At 43.3% G+C, this 18986-nt stretch overlaps 1 protein-coding gene across 1 annotated transcript in view; it reads left to right on the top strand.

The window, feature by feature from the left end:
• Positions 1-18986, top strand: part of MYO5C (myosin VC) — a 95119-nt gene that overhangs the window by 69983 nt on the left and 6150 nt on the right. The window contains exons 33-38 of the mRNA XM_006168784.3: positions 1490-1577; positions 4494-4592; positions 7369-7523; positions 10619-10708; positions 13323-13473; positions 14487-14769. Of these exons, the coding sequence (XP_006168846.1) occupies positions 1490-1577; positions 4494-4592; positions 7369-7523; positions 10619-10708; positions 13323-13473; positions 14487-14769 (866 nt within the window). The remainder of the gene's footprint in view (positions 1-1489; positions 1578-4493; positions 4593-7368; positions 7524-10618; positions 10709-13322; positions 13474-14486; positions 14770-18986) is intronic.

The raw sequence follows: 18986 nt of genomic DNA on the forward strand, positions 1-18986 counted from the left end.
TTTGGAGAGGTTTTTGCTATAGGGCACGTGCGCTCGCCAGACAGACAGAGAGAGACAGAGAGATAGAAAGCGAGAAATCACCCTCCAGGGGGGATGGCCACACCGCAATCCCTTCTCCTCCATTCTCCTCTTGGGATCTTGGGCACGCATGCACACGTACCTGGCATGAGTTTAAGCCACCGGGTCCAGGACTCGAACCGCAGTCGACTACATGGGAGTCCAGCAACATAGCCATTATGCTGACTGCTGGCCCCTCAAACATTATCTTTAAAATTCAGGGTTTTTTTTCTTTTTTTTTGGAGATGTTTTCGCTATAGGGCACGTGCTCTCGCCAGAAAGACAGAGAGAGACAGAGAGATAGAAAGTGAGAAATCACCCCCAAAGGGGATGGCCACACCACAATCCCTTCTTCTCCATTCTCCTCTTGGGATCTTGGGCACGCACACACACGCACCTGGCATGAATTTAAGCCACCGGGTCCAGGACTCGAACCATGGTCGACTACATTGGAGTCCAGCGACACAGCCATTACGCTAACTGCTGGTCCCAGTTTTTTGAAATTTTGAAAGTTGTTTATTAACTGTCAAGAACTATGGAGTGTGAGCAAAAATTTTTTGATATGTTAAGTAAATGTTTGTGGGAAAATGTAAAAGTAAATAAATGATTTTAAAAAAATAACAATATGGGCCAGTGGGTAGTATAGTGGTTGAGGCACTGAACTCCCAGATGGCCAACTGTGGTTCAAGTTCTGGACCCGGTGGTTTAAAACTGACACCAGGCATGTGTATGTGCATGCCCAAAATCCTGAGAGGAGACTGGAGGAGAAGGGACTGAGACATGGTCATCACCCCCCAGGGGGCGATTTTTCACTTTCTCTCTGTCTCTCTGGTAAGCACACATGCCCTATAACAAATCTCTCTCAAATGATAATAAAGTAAATTGAATAAATAAATATTTGTTTTAAAAAACCACATACTACATGACTTCATGTATATGACTATCTAGAAATGATAAATCTCTAAATACAGAAAATAGATTAGAGGTTGTCAGGGTGGACGAGATTAGAAGGAACAGAGGTAACTACTAAAGGGCACAGTTCTGTTGGACGTGAGGGGGACCTGGCTGAGCATCCGTCACCCCACCGAACACCAGGGTTGATCAGCTGATCTGGCCAGATAGGCAGGCGTCACCTTCCTCCTTCGCTGCTGCTCCGAGCACATCCCACTGCGGCTGTGCGCTCAGAGAGGATGCCTTCCCCAGCAGAGGAGGCCCCTCTTCAGTCAGGATGCGAGTAGCTGCACTCCCCTCCTCGAACGTGCAAACAAGCCCTCCAGGTTGCAGTGCTGTGATGGTAGCACAACGGACTTTAGTCAAAACCATTAGTTATACACTGTAAATAGTGCGTTGTATGGTGTGTGAATTGGAGCCCAGAAAATACTAGATTAAGATACTTCTAAGCTAATCTCTTTGTTTCTTTTGATTTCTGAAGGATCTTGAGGAAGAGTTAGACATGAAAGACAGAATGATTAAAAAGTTACAAGATCAAGTCAAAACTCTGACCAAGACTATTGAAAAAGGTAGGAAGAGTTTTGATGCCCACTTTCTCGCTCCCTTGAGCTTTCCGCTAAGGTCGGCATATGTTGAAGTATTTATTTCCTATCTGGTCAGACCTACGAACCAACCCCAAAGGGGCAATTCTCAACTGGTAAGGTTTGGGACCTAGTGATGGGCCCCTTAAAGGTCTGGGCAGGGATGCAGAGGTAAAATGTGACACTGCAAGGCTGAGGTTCTGGATTTGGGTCCAGGGACCTCCCTGAGTATTCTGGTTCATGCATGCCCATAGTCTGGGGTTGGCTGAGACTGGGAGTAAATTGTGGCATCAAGACCCTGTTGGAGGTGCTGTTCTGTGTCTGTCAGTCTGTCTGTCTCTCTCACTTACAGAAGAAATAAATAAATACACTTTTAAAAAATCCTTTGAAGCCGGAAGACAGCTTAGATAACACAGACATGCTCACGTCTTTGCAGAGGACATCCTGTGCCAACGCCTTTTAACTTCTTCCTCTATAAGGTCTCCTTTTTAAAAAATTAAGTGGTGGGGACCAGCAGATGGCGAAATGGTTATGTTGCTGGACTCCCACATGGCCGACCACAGTTTGAGTCCCAGACCCAGTGGCTTGAAAATCACACTGGGAATGTGTGCTTGTGTGCCCAGGGTCCAAGGAGGAAAATGGGGGAGAAGGGATTGCAGTGTGGCCATCCTCCCCTGGGGGGTGATCTTTCATTTTCTTTCTCACTGTCTCTCACTCTCTGGTGAGCGTAGGTGTCCTATGGCAAAAACTTCTAAAAAAAAAAAAAAAATTAAACTGAATAAGTTTCAAAGTTTCCTACTTTGAAATTCACCTTCTCTCTCCGTGACATGTATAGGACCAGAAAGTATTTCAGTTTCTATCAGAAGGCAGAAATAGAGAACTGAGGACCAGAAATCCCATGGACTGGCCTTCACCCTACAGCCTCCTCATGGCTGCCAGGGAAAGGACCCTCAGCCTCCCCTTCTCTTCCGAGTCCCTTAGCCTGGCCCTGCCTCCTCCCACTCTCTACTTCCTTTACTCTTCTGTTCTTTATTACGTTTTCCTCCCTCCTTTCACATTTACTTCTAAGGCTATATCTTCTGTGTTTTTTCTATATTCATTTCTTTATAGCGGTCCTTTATTCTTATTTATTCAGCTCTCACCTCAAATTTTAAGTGTCTAAATCCAATCTGATGAGCATTTCCCTTCAACGGTAAACAACAAATGTGGCTGCCCCAGGAGAGCAGGGGCTGTTTTGTCTTCATAACCCCCATTGTGTCCCCACCTTTGGAATGAATGAACCGCCATCTCTGCAGGACTACCAAAATCCACCTTCAGTCTTCCTTTTTCCTAAGTCTCAGATCCTTTTTGTCTTTTTTTAAAAAAACAAACAAACAAACAAAAAACTATGGTCTTGTTCTTTTCATTTTTTTAAGTATTTATTGTTTTATTTATTTATTTACTTCCAGAGAGTACATGTTTATTTATTTACTTGCCAGAGAGAGACGGAGAGAAAGAAAGGGAAAGTGAGAAAACACCTTGGTGAGGATATCTGTGCCACAATCCCTTCTCCTCCATCTTTCCCTCCTTTGGGAAATTTGGGCACACATGCACACGGGCCCTCCATGTTTTTCAAGCCAGTGAGTCAAGACCTTAAACTGCACAGTCAGCCATGTGGAATCCAGCTTCCTTACCATTATGCCACCAGCTGACCCTTTAAGATTCTGCTTCCTTGGGACCAGCAGTTGGCGTAATGGCTATGTCGCTGGACTCCCATGTAGTCGACATGGTTCGTGTCCCGGACCCGGTGGCTTAAAACTCAACACCGGGCGCGTGTGCATGCGTGCCCAAGATTCCGAGAGGAGACTGGAGGAGAAGGGATTGCGGCGTTGCCATCCCCCCTGGCTTTCTGTCTCTCTGGCGAGTGCACGTGCCCTATAGCAAAAACCTCTCCAAAAGAAAAAATAAAAGATTCTACTTCCTTTGCCTTTCTTTTCTCTCTTTTTAAAATTTTTCCAGAAGGCTATGTGCACTTGCTTCAGAGAAACAGAGAGAAAGAGAAAAAACAAGAAAGTACCATGCCATGGGAGATAGTCATGCTGCAATCCTTTCTCCTCATTTCTCTCTCCTCTCAGAATTTGAGACATACATACATACATGTACCTGGCATACTTTTCAAGGTTCTGGGTTCAGGACTTGAACCACATGGTCAGCCATGTGGGATCCAGGTACTTTAACCACCAGACTTCAGGCCAGTCCTCCTTTGCCCTTCTATCATTACTTCCAATTCAAAATGTCTGAATCAGAACTCATCACTATATGAGCATGTTCTTGTGCTGACTCGGTTATCTGTTATTGTGTAACAAAGCTCTCCAGAGCTTAGCAACTTAACACAACAAACATTTAATGGTAGAGTCTCGGGGTCAAGAAATCGGGAACAGTTTAGCTGGGTAGTTCTAGCCCAGCCTTCAGACTTCTGACCTAAAGATAAAATTTTGTGTTGTTTTAAGTCAATTAAGTTTGTGGCAACCTTTTGAATAGCCATGGGAAATTGATATAGACCCCTTTGTTGGGATCGTGCGGTTTGGTACTGTACACACCAAGTGTTCTGTGAGTCTTGCTTCATTCACTATAGTATCAGCATCTTGAAGATGGGGCGCCATCTTGGATTTCCTTCACATCCCCAGTATGGTCATGCATAAGGCTTCCTTCAAGGATAGTTGAGCCCTCTCAGTAGCCACGCTGCCCACAGATAGGAGCTACTACTCCCAGAAATTCTTCAGGCTACAAAGACATTTCAGTGTGTCCCAAAGCCTCAGAAGTTCATGTGCAAATCAGCTGGACTGGGATGGGAGGCAGAGCAGTGTCCTTATGAATCTGTGGAAGTGGCCGTGTGTTTCACTGATTGTTTACCTCTGTCTACAGCCAACGATGTGCACTCCCCCTCAGGACCCAAGGAGTACCTTGGAATGCTGGAGTACAAGAGAGAAGACGAGGCCAAGCTCGTTCAAAACCTCATTCTCGGTAGTTGAACCTGGAGCTCTGAAGTTCTGCTTTGTCTTTGAGAACTTGAATGGCAGCTAAGGTCCTAGGCAGGGGAAGGCCCTTCTCTGCCTCTCTTTTCCTTTATCAGTTCTCCTTACCTAGAGTTTCTCAGCCTCCGTGTGTTTGAGGAGATAATTCCTTGCTGTGGGGAGCGGGATGCACATTGCAGGATATTGAGCAGCATCCTCTTCGTTTTCTTGTTTTCTTTTTTTTTTTCTTAAAGAATTTTTTTAAGTTTTATTTATTTATTTTTAAATAATTATTTTATTTAACTTTATTTATTTGTTTTAACTTGATGAGAGAGGGACAGAGCGAGTGAGAGAGAGAGAGAGGGAAAGTGAGAGAGCAAGCTGCCAGGTCCAATATTTGAACCACAGTCGGCCAAGTAGGAGTCCAGCGCTCTTAACCACCACACCACCTGCTGGCCCCGTCTTCTCACTTTTAATTGACCCGCAGTAACTGTATGTGGGGCCCAGTGTGTTGTTTCAGTATGTGTGGACACTGAGTAAGAATCTAGTCAGGGTATCTAGCATATCCATCAGCTCAAGCATTTATTGTTTCATCATTTCTTTGTAGTAAGAACACTCAAATCCTCTGTTTTAGCTATTCTAAAATATGCAATACAATATCGTTAACCACAGTCATCTATTGTGCAAGAGGACACCAGAACTTAGTCCTCCTAACTCTTTAACTGTAGCCTTCGATCCCTCTCTCTCTATCCTCCCTCCTTCTGTAGCCTCTGGAAACCACTATTCTACTTTCTGCTTCTACGAAATCACCTTCTTTAGGCTCCGCTTATGGGTGAGATCATGCTGCATTTGTCTCTCCGTGGCTGGCTTATTTCCCTTAACGTGCTGTCCTCCAGGTTCGTCCATGTTGCCTGCATTCACAGGATTTCGCTGTTCATACCTGACTAGTTTTTGGTGCTCACACACGCGTCACGTATTCTCTCCCCATTCACTTGCTGATGGACGCTCAGGCTGAGTCCACATCTTGGCTGTTGTGAATGGTGCTGCAGGGAACGAGCTCGCACGTATCTCTTCAAGATAATGATTTCATTTCCTTGGATATTTACAAAGTAGCGGGATTGCTGGATCTTATGGAAGCTCTGTTTTTAATCTTGGGAGGACCGCCATGCCATGCTCCATGGTGGCTGTAGTAATTTACATTCTACCAGCAGCAATAAGGGGCCCCGGGGTTTGTCCTGTCAGCATGCCTTACTTTTCATCTTTTTGATGATAGCCATCCTAGTGGGGTGAGGTGATATCCCACTGTGGTTTTGACTTTATTTCCTTGACTTTCACCCACTAGAAGTGGCAGCAACTTTTTATGACCAAAACAAAAAGCCAAATGTTACTACCTACCCCTGAAGAGTCGAGATTATCCACAGTTAAGAAGCAGCGTCCTAACTTGTCTCGAGTGTAATCATATGGTCAGGACAGAAAACACACCTCCTCATCTTTATGTCTCAGTATGTAATAGAAGTACTGGGTTGTCAGAAAACTCGTGACACATTTTTACATAGAGAAACAGAAAAAGACGTATGACCTTTCTGACGACCCAATAATTGTGGCTCTGTGTTCCATTTGGCTCCTCTGAGGAACGTATTTGCAGGCCATGTGACGGGGCTCCCAGCCATACCTCATTTACAGAAATGTCCAGAAATGCTTGCTGAAGGATTAGCGGTCTTAGAACTGATCTTCTCATCCTCACTGGGACCCTCCACGTGGTCTTCCAGAGGGAGGGAGAGAAACTGCCTCCTTATCAGATGGTCCAAGATCTCGAAACAGAAAGCCAATGTGTAGCCTTACCCCCTCCTCTTCTGAGTGCCCCCTCAGAGCTCACGAGCACCCTCCCTCCCCTTCCTGACCCTCGCTGGTGCCCAGCAGTGGGGGCTGCTCTCTGTTCCCTTTCTCAGTGCAGCCACAGGGTGGGTCTCGTTTTCTGACCATACTTGTCTGGTACAGCGTCCTTCTTCCCTTCATCCCCACTCTGCCTGGCTGCCATTCTCTTCTGGCCAGGTCTTCGCAGAGCCACATTGTGTCTGGTTCCCTGGGGAGGCTGCTGAGATCAGGGCTATCCTCATCAAAGAGGTTGAGGTAGGGGCACACAGAACTGGGGTTCCTTTTTTTTTTTTTTTGAGAGAGATTTTTGCTGTAGGGTGCGTGTGCTCACCAGAGAAACAGAGAGACAGAAAGTGAGAATTCACACCCCTGGGGAGATGGCCATGTTGCAATCTCTTCTACTCTATTCTCCTCTTAGGATTTTGGGCATGCATGCACATGTGCCCAGCTTGTTGGAAGCCACCAGGTCCGGGACTTGAACCATGGTTGACTATATGAGAGTCCAGTAATGTAACCATTATGCCATCTGCTGGTCCCTTGTTCAGCCTTTTAAAAAAAGAGAAAACACTGAGGCTGGCAGGTGGTATGGTGATTAAAGTGCTGGACTCCCACACGGCCAACTGCGCTTTGGGTCCTGGACCTGGTGGCTTGCTTTCTCACTTTCTTTCTCTGTCTGTCTCTCTCTCTGGTCAAATTTTAAAATAATAATAAATAAATAAACAATTCTTCTAAAAAAGAAAATATTTTGCGCACGAGAAGTAAGAGGAACCGGTGATACCCGTGCATTCTTGCCAAGAGAGGAGCCAGGCAATTCCTCACGAAGAGAAGACATCCCTACGCACCCCTCATCCACAGTTCCTTAGGCGAAGAGCTAAGCTGTCCACTGTCCTCACGGGCTCTCTCTGCTGCAGATCTGAAGCCCCGTGGCGTGGTGGTGAACATGATCCCCGGGCTGCCGGCTCACATCCTGTTCATGTGTGTGCGCTATGCAGACTCCCTGAATGACGCCGGTATGCTGAAGTCCCTCATGAACAGCGCCATTAATGGCATCAAGCAGGTGGTTAAGGTAGGAGCTGCCGTCGATGCTGCCCTTGCAACTGTGTCTACTCTAAGAACATCTGTGGGAATGGCCGATGCCTTCTCTAGCCTCTAGTCTTTGGTGAGCCAGGAGACCCCTCAAACCAGGTTAAGTCCAATTAGTGAAAGAAGCCAAGCTGTTAGGGGAAAATAAGCAGATGAAGATCTGCCAATAGACCTCAGTGTCTTAGCGAAAAGACTACCAACTGCTGGTCGTCACCCCACCACTTCTTCCCCCTAAGGTGTGAAATGACCAGGTATATGTTCTGTCAGCCCAATGAGTATGAATGAAGAGGACTGGGAAAGAATGAAACATCACTGATCTCTTCCCTTGGTGATCACAGTAATTCTCCCTCACAAGCCACATTGTGTCCTTTCATTCCCAGTCCAGAGATGAAAATGAGCTGTGTGTTAGGTTAGTTACTAGAAAGACTAAACAATTGTAGCTATGAAACACTTACTACCACCATCCCTAAATATATAGTGTCTGAAAGAAGACAAAGGTGTTTTGTTGCACATAGATTCCATAATGAGTCTTGCCAGTTGGAAGCTGGCTCTGCTCCACAAGGTCACGCAGTGACCCAGGTTCCATCCAGCTTGCTGTCTGCCATTCCCTAGGACACTGTCCTCCTTGAGATGATTGGACAAGGAGACAATCAGAGGTTTGTCACTGGGTGGGAGGAAACCCACCCTGGGACATAGATCGTGTATGTATAGTGTATATGAAGTCAGCAACTGATCACGTTATAAGCAAGCTCTTCATGGTGTGACGTGGACAATGAACGAAGATGACAAAGACCAAGAGCAGGGCTATTGAAGGCAGACGTTAAGAGGAAGATAAATTCATGGCTCATTTGCTTTCCAGTTAAAGCATAATCCTAAAACTGTTCTTGGCTTACTGATTTTTTTTTTTCATAGAAACTCAGTAAGTGATTAATGAGTAAATACTGTAACAAAGCGTCAAACGTTTTCCTAGCAGACCTGAGTCCCTATTCACAGGGGTGGTTGCTTTGTATACAGAGCTCTCTGGTAATTCTTGGCCAAACCTGAAATCTTGGGAGAGCCAGTTAGCAGAGTGTAGGTGGAGTGGTTGAGACAGCACAAAGCTAGACATTGTTCTGGTCTAGGTGTAGGAACTCTACCTATCACAGTAAATGGAGTTACTGTTTTCTCTTCCTCCAGGAAATGGCATCCAGTTTACAATTATATTAAAAAGTCCAAAGGCTCTGGGAGTTATAACATACTGACCCATGTGGGAAGGAAGCGGTAAAATCCAGATCTAGGAGCAACATTTGATACTGGGATATATTTTAAATTTTTGGTTGGGGAAAGGCCTACCTTACTTTTAGTAAAATATGTATTCTAGAAGAGTCATGAGGAATTAAATTCTATATGAAATACCCTAGAAAGAGCAAAGAATAAAAACAGTAGATGTATGAGAAGTCAGAGTATAGTAATTTTCCATTTCTCTCCCCAAAAATGGTACTAAGAGTTCATTATGAGTCTAGAGTTAGGAGTAGAAAATCAGCATTCATTGGTGCCAGATGCTTTATAATCATTGTCTTCAGAGGAGCCACCAGAGTATTTTGGGAAGGGGCATGTTTTCTCCATACGTATTTTCATAAGTTGTATTTCCTTTTTTGTAAAGAATTATTTTATTTATTTATTTATTTATTTATTTATTTATTTATTTATTATTATTATTATTATTTTAATTTGCTACAGGGCATGTGTGTGCATCAAAGAGAGAGAAAAATTGAGAAAGAAAACCACCAGGTCTGGGAATTGAACCATGGAGTCAGCCATATGGGAGTTCAATGTCTTAACTACCATGCCAACTGCTGGCCCAGTTGTGTTTTCTTTTTTAAAAAATGATTATTTATTGTATTTTATTTGTTATTATTATTTTTAAATTTGCTATAGGGTATACACACTCACCAGAGAGAGAGAGAAAGTGAGAAAGCAAGCCACCAGGTCCAGGACTCAAACCATTGTCAACCATGTGGGAGTCCAATGCCCCAACCACCATACCACCTGCTGGCCTGCAGTTGTGTTTTCCTAAAACAAGATTGTATTCTAGCCAGAAGCATACAGCATTTGCCTCATCTTGCTGCTTCTGGAATGTTTAGTTAAATATCTATAAACCAAAAAGATACATGAGGAGTATAAAACCCCTTTCTCACCAGCATCCCCAGCCTCAACTTCTCCATGCTTTCCTTCCCTGCTCCAACACATGGCATGTGAAATTGCTCCCCTCGCCCTCATACTCCGTTCAACCACCATTCCTTTTCCTCACCCCCCAACTGCCAAAGTGCTAAACTAGCAGTCTCCACCAATTCTCTTTGTTACTCCTTGCGATCTGGTTTCTATCCAGTCACTCTACTGAAAGATCACCACTAGTTCTTGCTTAATCCAAGGGCATTTCTTAAATGTTATTCTCCTTAAATTGACGGAAGCATGAGCTCCATCTCCTTAAAGCCCTCTCCCCCTGTCTTTTGAATGCCAGCCGTTCCCAGTTTTCCTCTCACCCTCTCTCATCACTGTACCTCTGCCTTCTTTGCTTGTTCTTCCTGCCCCGTAGCAAGGGTGTCCTCTCCGAGAGTCACTGACCCTGAGCTTTAGTCTTTCCACGCCTTCCCTTCACGGAGAGGATTCTCCCGCCTCTCTCATGCAGTTTACTCAGCTGCCCTGGCACCTCAGGGTTGCACCATCTCCTATGCTTTCCTAGCAGTCTATGCCAAGCATGTGGGCACTGACCACCTATCTGTCTGCGTCCTGCATATGCCACATCTGCCTTCCCAGCCAGGATAGGAGCTGCACAGAGCAACAACCAAGGCCGCATCTGTGTGACGTTCAAGTTTCATAACGAGGGACATGCCCTGAATAGAGATAGGTTGAAGCTGTAACCTACTTATATAAATATAAGCTCTGATCATTAGAGTATACACTTGATAAAGATTTTTGTGAATACAAAAAATTAGCTTGGGTCAAAGACCACAGGCTAACCAAACAGGTAAGATACGTCTATGGTTGGCTCAGAGCCATGGACAGTCAAGTCCAATGTTATCTTTTCTTATTTTAAAGGAACATTTAGAAGACTTCGAGATGCTGTCCTTTTGGCTTTCCAATACTTGTCACTTCCTCAACTGCCTGAAGCAGTACAGTGGAGAAGAGGTAGGCTACTCACCTGCTTGGTGTGCTATGCCAGCTGCAGGCCTGTCACCTCCTCCTGAGTCAGCATTCACCAGAGGAGTTAGGAATGGGGACACCCGGCTCCAGGGACAGCCTCTGTTCCAATTGGCCTTTGACTTTCTCTTGACCCAGGAGGCCAACCCCATGTCATCTGTAGGACTCCTGGGTATACACCACAGGCAGGAAACTTCTAGAAGAAACTTAGGCCTTGGGCATGGTAGTAGGCCTTAGTTTCCTTTACTCTTAATAGGTAGATTAGATGGACTTTAAGTTTCTTTTAAAGTGTTCTTCTGGTTGTGAAATATTTAGTGTTTTGATTCTAAAATATAGTTTTAGTTCCACATGCCTGTTTCTTTATAAGGTTCTTCTTATTCCTCCATCATCCATAAATATACTTCTTACTGCTTCCAGGGGGGCTGAGGTCACAAGAGTTCTCCCTCTTCAAGTTCTCACAGAGAAAATTTTTGTTGAACTGAAATAACAAGGTAGTTTTAAGGTTTTCAATGTTCTCCAAAATGGTTGTCATATTTTGTAATCCCACCAACAGTATATGAGGTTTCCAGTGTCTCATACCCTCACCAACACTCTGTATTGGTAGACATTTTATTACTTACCGGTCTCACGGGTATAAAACAACACTTTGACACAAATTACATTGACTCGCTCATAATGAAATCAAGCATTATACGTGGTTATTGGTCATCTACGTTGCCTTATCATATTGCTTAGTCATATCCTTTCTCTCTCTTTCTTAGGGTTGATACTTTTTTCTCATAGATTTGCAAGAGATCTTTACATATTATGGATAGGTTGTGGTTTGTCTTCTAGTTTTCTTTATTGAGTCTTTTGTCATACACAGTTTTTGAATTTTGATATGTTTAAACCTAGTAGTTCTGTTCTTTAACGATTTAGGTCTTTGTGTCTTATTTGAAAAATTCTTCCCTACCCTAAGATCATGAAGATATTTTCTTCTAAACTTTCATGGTTCACACTTAGAGTTCACAATTATATTTTTACCTATCTAAAATGGGTAAATAAATAATTTATTTATCTCAAGTTGATGTATGAGTTAGTCTCAAATCTTCTTCTGTATAGCTAGAATATAGTTGTCTCAAAGGAGAGAAGGTGAAGTAAAATATAAAAGTAACCTAGGTGGGGAGGGCAGCCTTATAGCACAGTGGTTAAGTGCTATGTATCGGGAGTTGGATCCCTCATGGCTGACTGTGGTGCAGATCCCTGGTGGGATTTGAAAAACATGCCAAGCAAAGATGATCCAACCTCTTCCTAAAAGTGTGGGGGAGGGGCACAGACCTGTCCATTTAAGACAAACATCATCTGTGAGACCTTAATGAGAGAGGATATTACTCAACACCACTTATGTTCTGATCTTTTCTTTGCCCACTTTAGCTATGCAGAGTATGTTCTTTTGCCTGAGTATTTTTCAGTTACTATATTTTTATTTCTTATTTATTTATTTTAGTTTTCTAGCATGTGTGTGCTCACCAGAGACAGACAGAGAGAGAGAAGGAAAGTGAGAAATCACCTCCCACCCCAGGACTGGCCATCCCGCAGTCCCTTCTCTTGCATTCTCCTGTCAGGACTGTGGGCATGGACGTGCCCGCACCCAGCATGTATTTCAAGCCACGAGGTCTAAGACTCATACTCTCCAGTCGACCATGCCGGATCCAGCTGCCTCACCCTCCAGAACACTTGCTGACCCGTCATTTCTAAAATGTTTATGGTTCTTTGTCACCTCCATCTCTTATCTAGTGTTGTATTCTTTGTTCTGCTTTTTCTTTGATCCCTTTGAACACCTTCCTGTATTAGTTTTCTCAGGCTAATATAACAGAGTGCACCAAGTGAGTGGCATAAGCAAGATTAATTTTCTCACAGTTGTGAAGTTGTTTCCTGGTGAGGGTTGTCTTCCTGGCTGGCAGATGTGTGTGTTCCCATGTCCGTCCTGGGTGGTGAGGAGTGAGGAGAGAACGAATAGGAGAGCACACTCTCTCTGCTGTGTCTTCTCACAAGGACACTAATCCTATCAGATCAGGGCTCCACCCTCATGACCTCATTTAACCTTAATTACTTCTTTAGCGGTCCTATCACTAAATACAGCCATTGGAGGAGGGACAGGGTTTCAACATATAAATTTGAAAGGAAGAGCACAAACATTTGATCCACATATTTTTAAATACTTCAGTTCAGTTTGTATCTTGTAACTTACGAGGTTATGAATCTCATTCAGTACAGCGGCCAAACTTTTATATCAGATTGTTTCCTCGGGTCTCTGCAGTTTTCCCTATGCACTTCCATGGGAGTTTTTTTCCACTTGGTGTGTAGACTGCAGGGATACATATCTAGGGGAATAGGCAGTGGCGGTTAGTACATGTGGTGGTCTGAGATGGTACAGAAGAGCAATGGTATTTTTTCTTATTGGCAGTAAATGCTTCCCTATACATCAAGGACTCATTTGATGTTAAGATAAAGTGCAAAAGTTTTGGTAGAAGCTGATTATAATGACACTAGTATATATAGTATTTTAATTTCATGTATATCTATATTATTCTAATATTTATATGTTCAAAATTACTTTCAGGAATTCATGAAGCATAACAGTCCACATCAGAATAAGAACTGCTTAAATAATTTCGACCTTTCAGAATACAGACAGATTCTCAGTGATGTGGCTATACGGATATACCACCAGTTCATTATCGTAACGGAAAATAGCATCCAGCCCATCATAGGTAAGAAGAGAATTAATGACCAAAAATACTCACAGTAACAAGGAGACTTTTGAAGCCATAAACTTGGGGATGTGGAATGCGTGGTTATGAATAACATAGTTTAAAAAGCCAAACTGTAATTATGTAAATGTCTACCTCTTAATTCTTTGCTTGCTTAAAATTATTTCAGAAATAAAAGTACATGGTTAGTAGATTTCTTTCTGCAGGGTGCTTCATCCTGAAGGAAAAAATGTGGGATAACTTCTTTTTTCCTTTTTTTTGAAAAGAATTATTTTATTATAATAATACATTATTTTATTTACTTATTTTAATTTTATTTAAATTTATTTTTATTGTTATTTTTATTATTTTTCTTTCTGCAAGAATGCTTCATCCTGAAGGAAAAAACTTGAGATAACTTCTTTTTTTAAAAAAAAAAAAAGAATTACTTGTTTAATTTTATGTATTATTATTATTATTTACTTGACCAGAAAGAGACAGAGAGAGGGAGGGAGGGAAAGTGAGAAAGCAAGCCGTCTGGCTTGGGATTCAAACCACAGTTGGCCCTATGAGAGTCCAGTGCCCTCACCACTGTGCCACCTGGTGGCCTTGGGATAGGTTCTGGTCATGTGGTACTTCTACGTATGTGGCTATGCTTGGAGCCTAGCCAAGTATTCTGAAATCCTGAGGTCATTCAAATTGTTGCATACTTTGCTCGATTTCTGAAATATAAATACCCCCCACAGTCAGTGGCTCTAGACCATGAGTCCTCTGCTAACCAGCTCTTTCCTGTGCGGTCGAAAGAAGAGCCACCCAGGGCTAGAGCCGAGCCACTGCCCTGTTTCTTTAAACAGCCATTCTGCCCCACCCCACCCCGACACACCTCCATGCTCCCAATTCCTTGATCCTTTTGCTTTATATCCACTGACGTGTGTAGAAAATGCCTTTCTCCTGAAACACACATGAGAGCAGTGGGCAGTGTCCTCTGGCTGTGGCCCCTGTGTGTGCAACATGAGCCTCCACCTCCTTCACAGTGCCAGGCATGCTGGAGTATGAGAGTCTGCAGGGCATTTCCGGCCTGAAGCCCACAGGCTTCCGGAAGCGGTCCTCCAGCATAGACGACACGGACGCCTACACGATGACCTCTGTGCTGCAGCAGCTGAGCTACTTCTACAGCACCATGTGCCAGAATGGCCTAGACCCCGAGATCGTGCGGCAGGCGGTGAAGCAGCTCTTCTTCTTGATCGGGGCGGTCACCCTGAACAGCCTCTTCCTGCGCAAGGACATGTGCTCCTGCAGAAAGGGGATGCAGATCAGGTAAAACCCATGGCCACCTCCCACCCGGCAAGGCCACAGGAGGGTGCTCTGCGAGTCCCAGTCGAACATGCTGGCCCCCGCTGGGCGGTGCCACCGGTGGGTGGGCAAGATGACTCCTGGGGCCATGGAGGTGCTGGACATCTCCCATCAGGCCACAGACTTTAGCTTGATGCCCTGACCTGGTGGCTTTATCTGAGAGCTAGTGAGTGTATATTTTAACCTCTGACCCCCTACACTTATCATACTCAACCAGTATTGCCCACCTTCTCTGGAAATAATGCTGGGGTGGGGGTAGGGGCAAACTAGGAAAAGTCCATGAGATTCCTGTCCTTGTTTAGCTCAAAGTAGCTAAATTCAAGGCAATTATGATTAAGTCCCAAACAAATGGCACAGAAAGTGCTTTCGAGAAAAGACATTATTGTAGACAGCAGAGTTGCGGAAGCCAGAGAATTGTGCACTGAGTGATACAGACAAGGGAGATCCTTCTGGGCAGGGGCAATGAGATGGGCAAAGTCTTCCTGGTGGGACTAAGCAAGTTCCCCTGCTCGGGCTCCATCTGAATTAAGCAGAAGTTTGTCTTGGGAGCAGCAGGACCCAGGTAGCGAGGTAGGAAGGATCCGGAGCAGGAGGGTCTGAAATGCCAGGCTGAGGAGTTTGGCGTTCATCCTGAAGACAAGGTCATCACAGGGGTGAGGTATGTCAGTTCTTTATGTCTAAGTTAAGGAAACAAGGACCCTAAGATGAGTTTGAATCAAAATCGTTCAAGTAATTAGAAAACATATAAAATAGATATTTTATATATATTTTTTATATTTATATTTTTATATATAAAATATACTTGTATATGCTCAGACACATGTACATATGTATATACACACACACACATATATATATATTCCTGTATATAATTTAAGAATTGGGGTGGTGATAATAGTAATGATGTAAGGGAAGGTAAGAAAGTACCATTTTTAAACAAATAAATAAATACGAGTCATCCTTTTTTTCGGCACTCTCACTTCATCAGTGGGTCCCCCAAGACTGCATAGGGACACGAACAAGATACAGCTCTAGGTCTCAGAACAGCACTTCGAGGATGAGCAAATGTTTGCCCCTCGAGGTGCTCAACGCTCTTTTCCTTTCACCGAAGGCAAGTGGCCACCAGAGAAGTCATGCCTTTACAGAGCTCTGCTCTGAGTAGCACATGCATCGTAGAAGCATTCATTCATTCGTTTATTTATTCAGATATTTATTAAGCCCCTGCCATAAGCAAGGCCTCTAGAAGACCGGAGGTGCTTTACAATGAGATATGAGCAAAAAATGACAGAACATACACACAAGAAGGAAGTTAGGACCAACGGAAAGAAAAGTGTATAAGCAATGGGCAGATTGAAAACTGGCGCTGGGCTTTCTGGCTGCCAGGATGAAAAGCGAAACATGCTCACTGGTTTGGTTTTATCTAGAATGCTGAGGCAGACCAGTTCCTGGGAAGATATAAAGACGTCCTAGTATCTAATTCTTTGTGTTTCTACTGGTGAATTACACAAATAATGCCATACCTTCTCACCGTCACCGTGATGGCGTTTTTACAGCAAGTTTCCTCATGGCTGCTTTGCCCATGATCTTTGATAAAAAGCCCAGGGAGGGCTCCCAGAGACGGTTCAGTTAGGGGTTAAATAATGTGGCCCAAGTGACTACAGTGCTTTCTAACCGAAGGGAATTTCAAATATGAAAAGCACTGGTTTAGATCTTGAAGGAGAGGTAGGATTTTCAAGAATTAATCGGAATGAAAAGGCATCTCTGAGCCTGCCAAGTAGGTACCATGAGCAAAGCTCACCCTCCGGAGTTGAAAAATTTGTGGACAAGAAGTTTCATTGAAATTAAATGGTGGCAGACATGCCCAAGGAATATTGCGGGGATTTGATTCATTTATGAATTTTGCGATAGATGAATGCGTAAAGATGGCGACTAGTGAGCAACAGAGTAATACTGGAATGAAGGTAATACGAGAAAATATGATCATCGTGTTGGAAGTCTTGGAACGAGTATAAATAATGGCTGTTAAACAGAAAAATCCATGTCCCCAATCCAATGGGCCTGTTTTACTCTGATATAAAAATCAGGTCATATACATTGTTCATAATAAACTTTTTGTTAAGTAAAAGAAAAAATGAAAAGAATCACAGGAATGAGTATAAACTGAAATGAAGGGAAACTAAAGGCAGTGTATGAACAGCCCCTCAGAACAGAGCACACCAGGAATGATGTAAGAACCTAAGAAGACTTATTAGAGAGAGTGCCGTGGAGCTAGGTGGTAGCACAGTGGGAACACAGCTGAGCCCACGTGGGAAAGGTCCGGAGTTCACGTCTTCGGACCTTCTGAGGCTGGGGGTGAACCCTAGCTTGGGGACCCTATTGAAGTGCTATCTCTCTCTTTTTCTCTCTGAAGAAATAAATAATTTTTTAAAAAGGAAAGAAAAGAGTGGCGAGAAATGTACGCTTTAGTCCATCAGCAATAACAGCTTCCACAGAAGTTTTTCTATTTCACGAAGCTTTAAAGTGTGAGTTTGGTTTCTTTAACAGCAGCAGGACTATTCAGGGGATCTATTTCATTTTAGCGCTTTCGGTAGTTTGTGATGTTCAAAGAATTGGTCTGTTCCATCCGAGTTGTTGGGTTTGTGTGTGTAGAATTGTTCATATTTCTTCACTATCCTTTTCATTTCTGTAGCATCTGTACTGATAATGCCATTTTCCACTCCTGATACTGGTAACTCCCTGTCTCCTCTTTTTCCCTTGTCAGTTTTGCTAGAGGTTTTATTCAATGTTATTGATCTTTTCAAAGAACCAGTTTTGGTTTTACTGATTTTTCTCTGTTTTGGATTTTTAATTTCATTGATTCTGAAATCACTTTTATTATTCCATTCCTTCTGCTTACTTTGGATTTCTTTTGCTCTTCTTTATCTGGTGTCTGTAAGTAGAAGTTTTGATGATTGACTTTAAGACCTATCTTCTTTTTTCTCTTCTCTCTCTCTCTCTCTCTCTTTTTAAGTTTATTCATTTCTTTTTTCTATGACTGAGAAAGACAGAAAGAGAATGCAACTGAGACAGGTAACCCCAACAGGGTCCCCACACTGTGATCCACCTGGAGCATCAGTCTGCCCCGGATCATGGACACACACCAGGCACATTCAGAGAGGTCTGTGGATACGAACCTAGAACCCTCCCATGGAGATCAGCTCACAGACCTGTTGCATTTCTGCTCACTACCATCCAGCCCCAGGATCTTTCTGTTTCCTAACATAAGCATTTAATGCTGTAAATTTCCCTCTATGTACTACTTTAGCTCTATTCCACAAATTTGGATATGTTGTATTTTCATTTTTGTTCAGTTCAAAATATTTTTTTAATTTCTTACACAGTTTACTTTTTGACCTGTGGATTATTTAGAAGTATATTGTTTAATTTCCAAGTGTTTGGAGACTTTCTTGTTATTATTCTGTTATTGATTTTTAGTTTAATTGTTATGGTCACAGAACATACTTTGTCAATCAAACTCTTATTTTTAATTGCTTGAGGGTGTGCACTCACCAGAGAGAGATGGGGTTGGGAGAGAAAGCATCCCTCAATGGAGTGTGATCACAATGTGATTCCATTATTGTATTTCCTTTCTCTACTTCTCTGTCCTGGTGGGATGTGGGGCAAGTGCACTCACACACCCAGTATGTTTTCAAGCCTCTGGGGCTGGGATTCAAACCTAGGTCAGCCACCTAGGATCTGGTTCCCTTAACTACTAGGCTATGGGCTGGCCAGTCAGTCACACTCTTAGACACAGAAAATAGAATGGTGGTTCACAGAGGCTGAGGGGATTGACGAAAGGGGAGCTGTTGTTCTGTGGGTATAGAGTTTTGGTTTCATAAGGTGAAAAAGTTTGGGAGATCCATTGTAGAGCAATGCACTTATAGTTAATGCTTAGATTATAACTTTAAAATGGTTAAGCTGGCTAATTTTATGTTAGTTATTTCTTGAAGAGTCTCCTTGAGTCAGAACCAACAGCCTCCACCTAGAGTACTTGTTTGGCATCAGTGCCCACAAGTTCTGAGTTCTGGGCTGTGTTGAGCTCAGGTCTAGTGAGTGAGTAGCAGAAGGAAAAATGCTAAACTCACTATTGATTTAGAAATATTTCAAATTCTTGGGGACCAGCAGGTGGCATGGTGGTTAAG

Source organism: Tupaia chinensis, unplaced genomic scaffold (assembly GCF_000334495.1).
Source record: "Tupaia chinensis unplaced genomic scaffold, TupChi_1.0 Scaffold146140_1, whole genome shotgun sequence".
Lineage (NCBI taxonomy): Eukaryota > Metazoa > Chordata > Mammalia > Scandentia > Tupaiidae > Tupaia > Tupaia belangeri.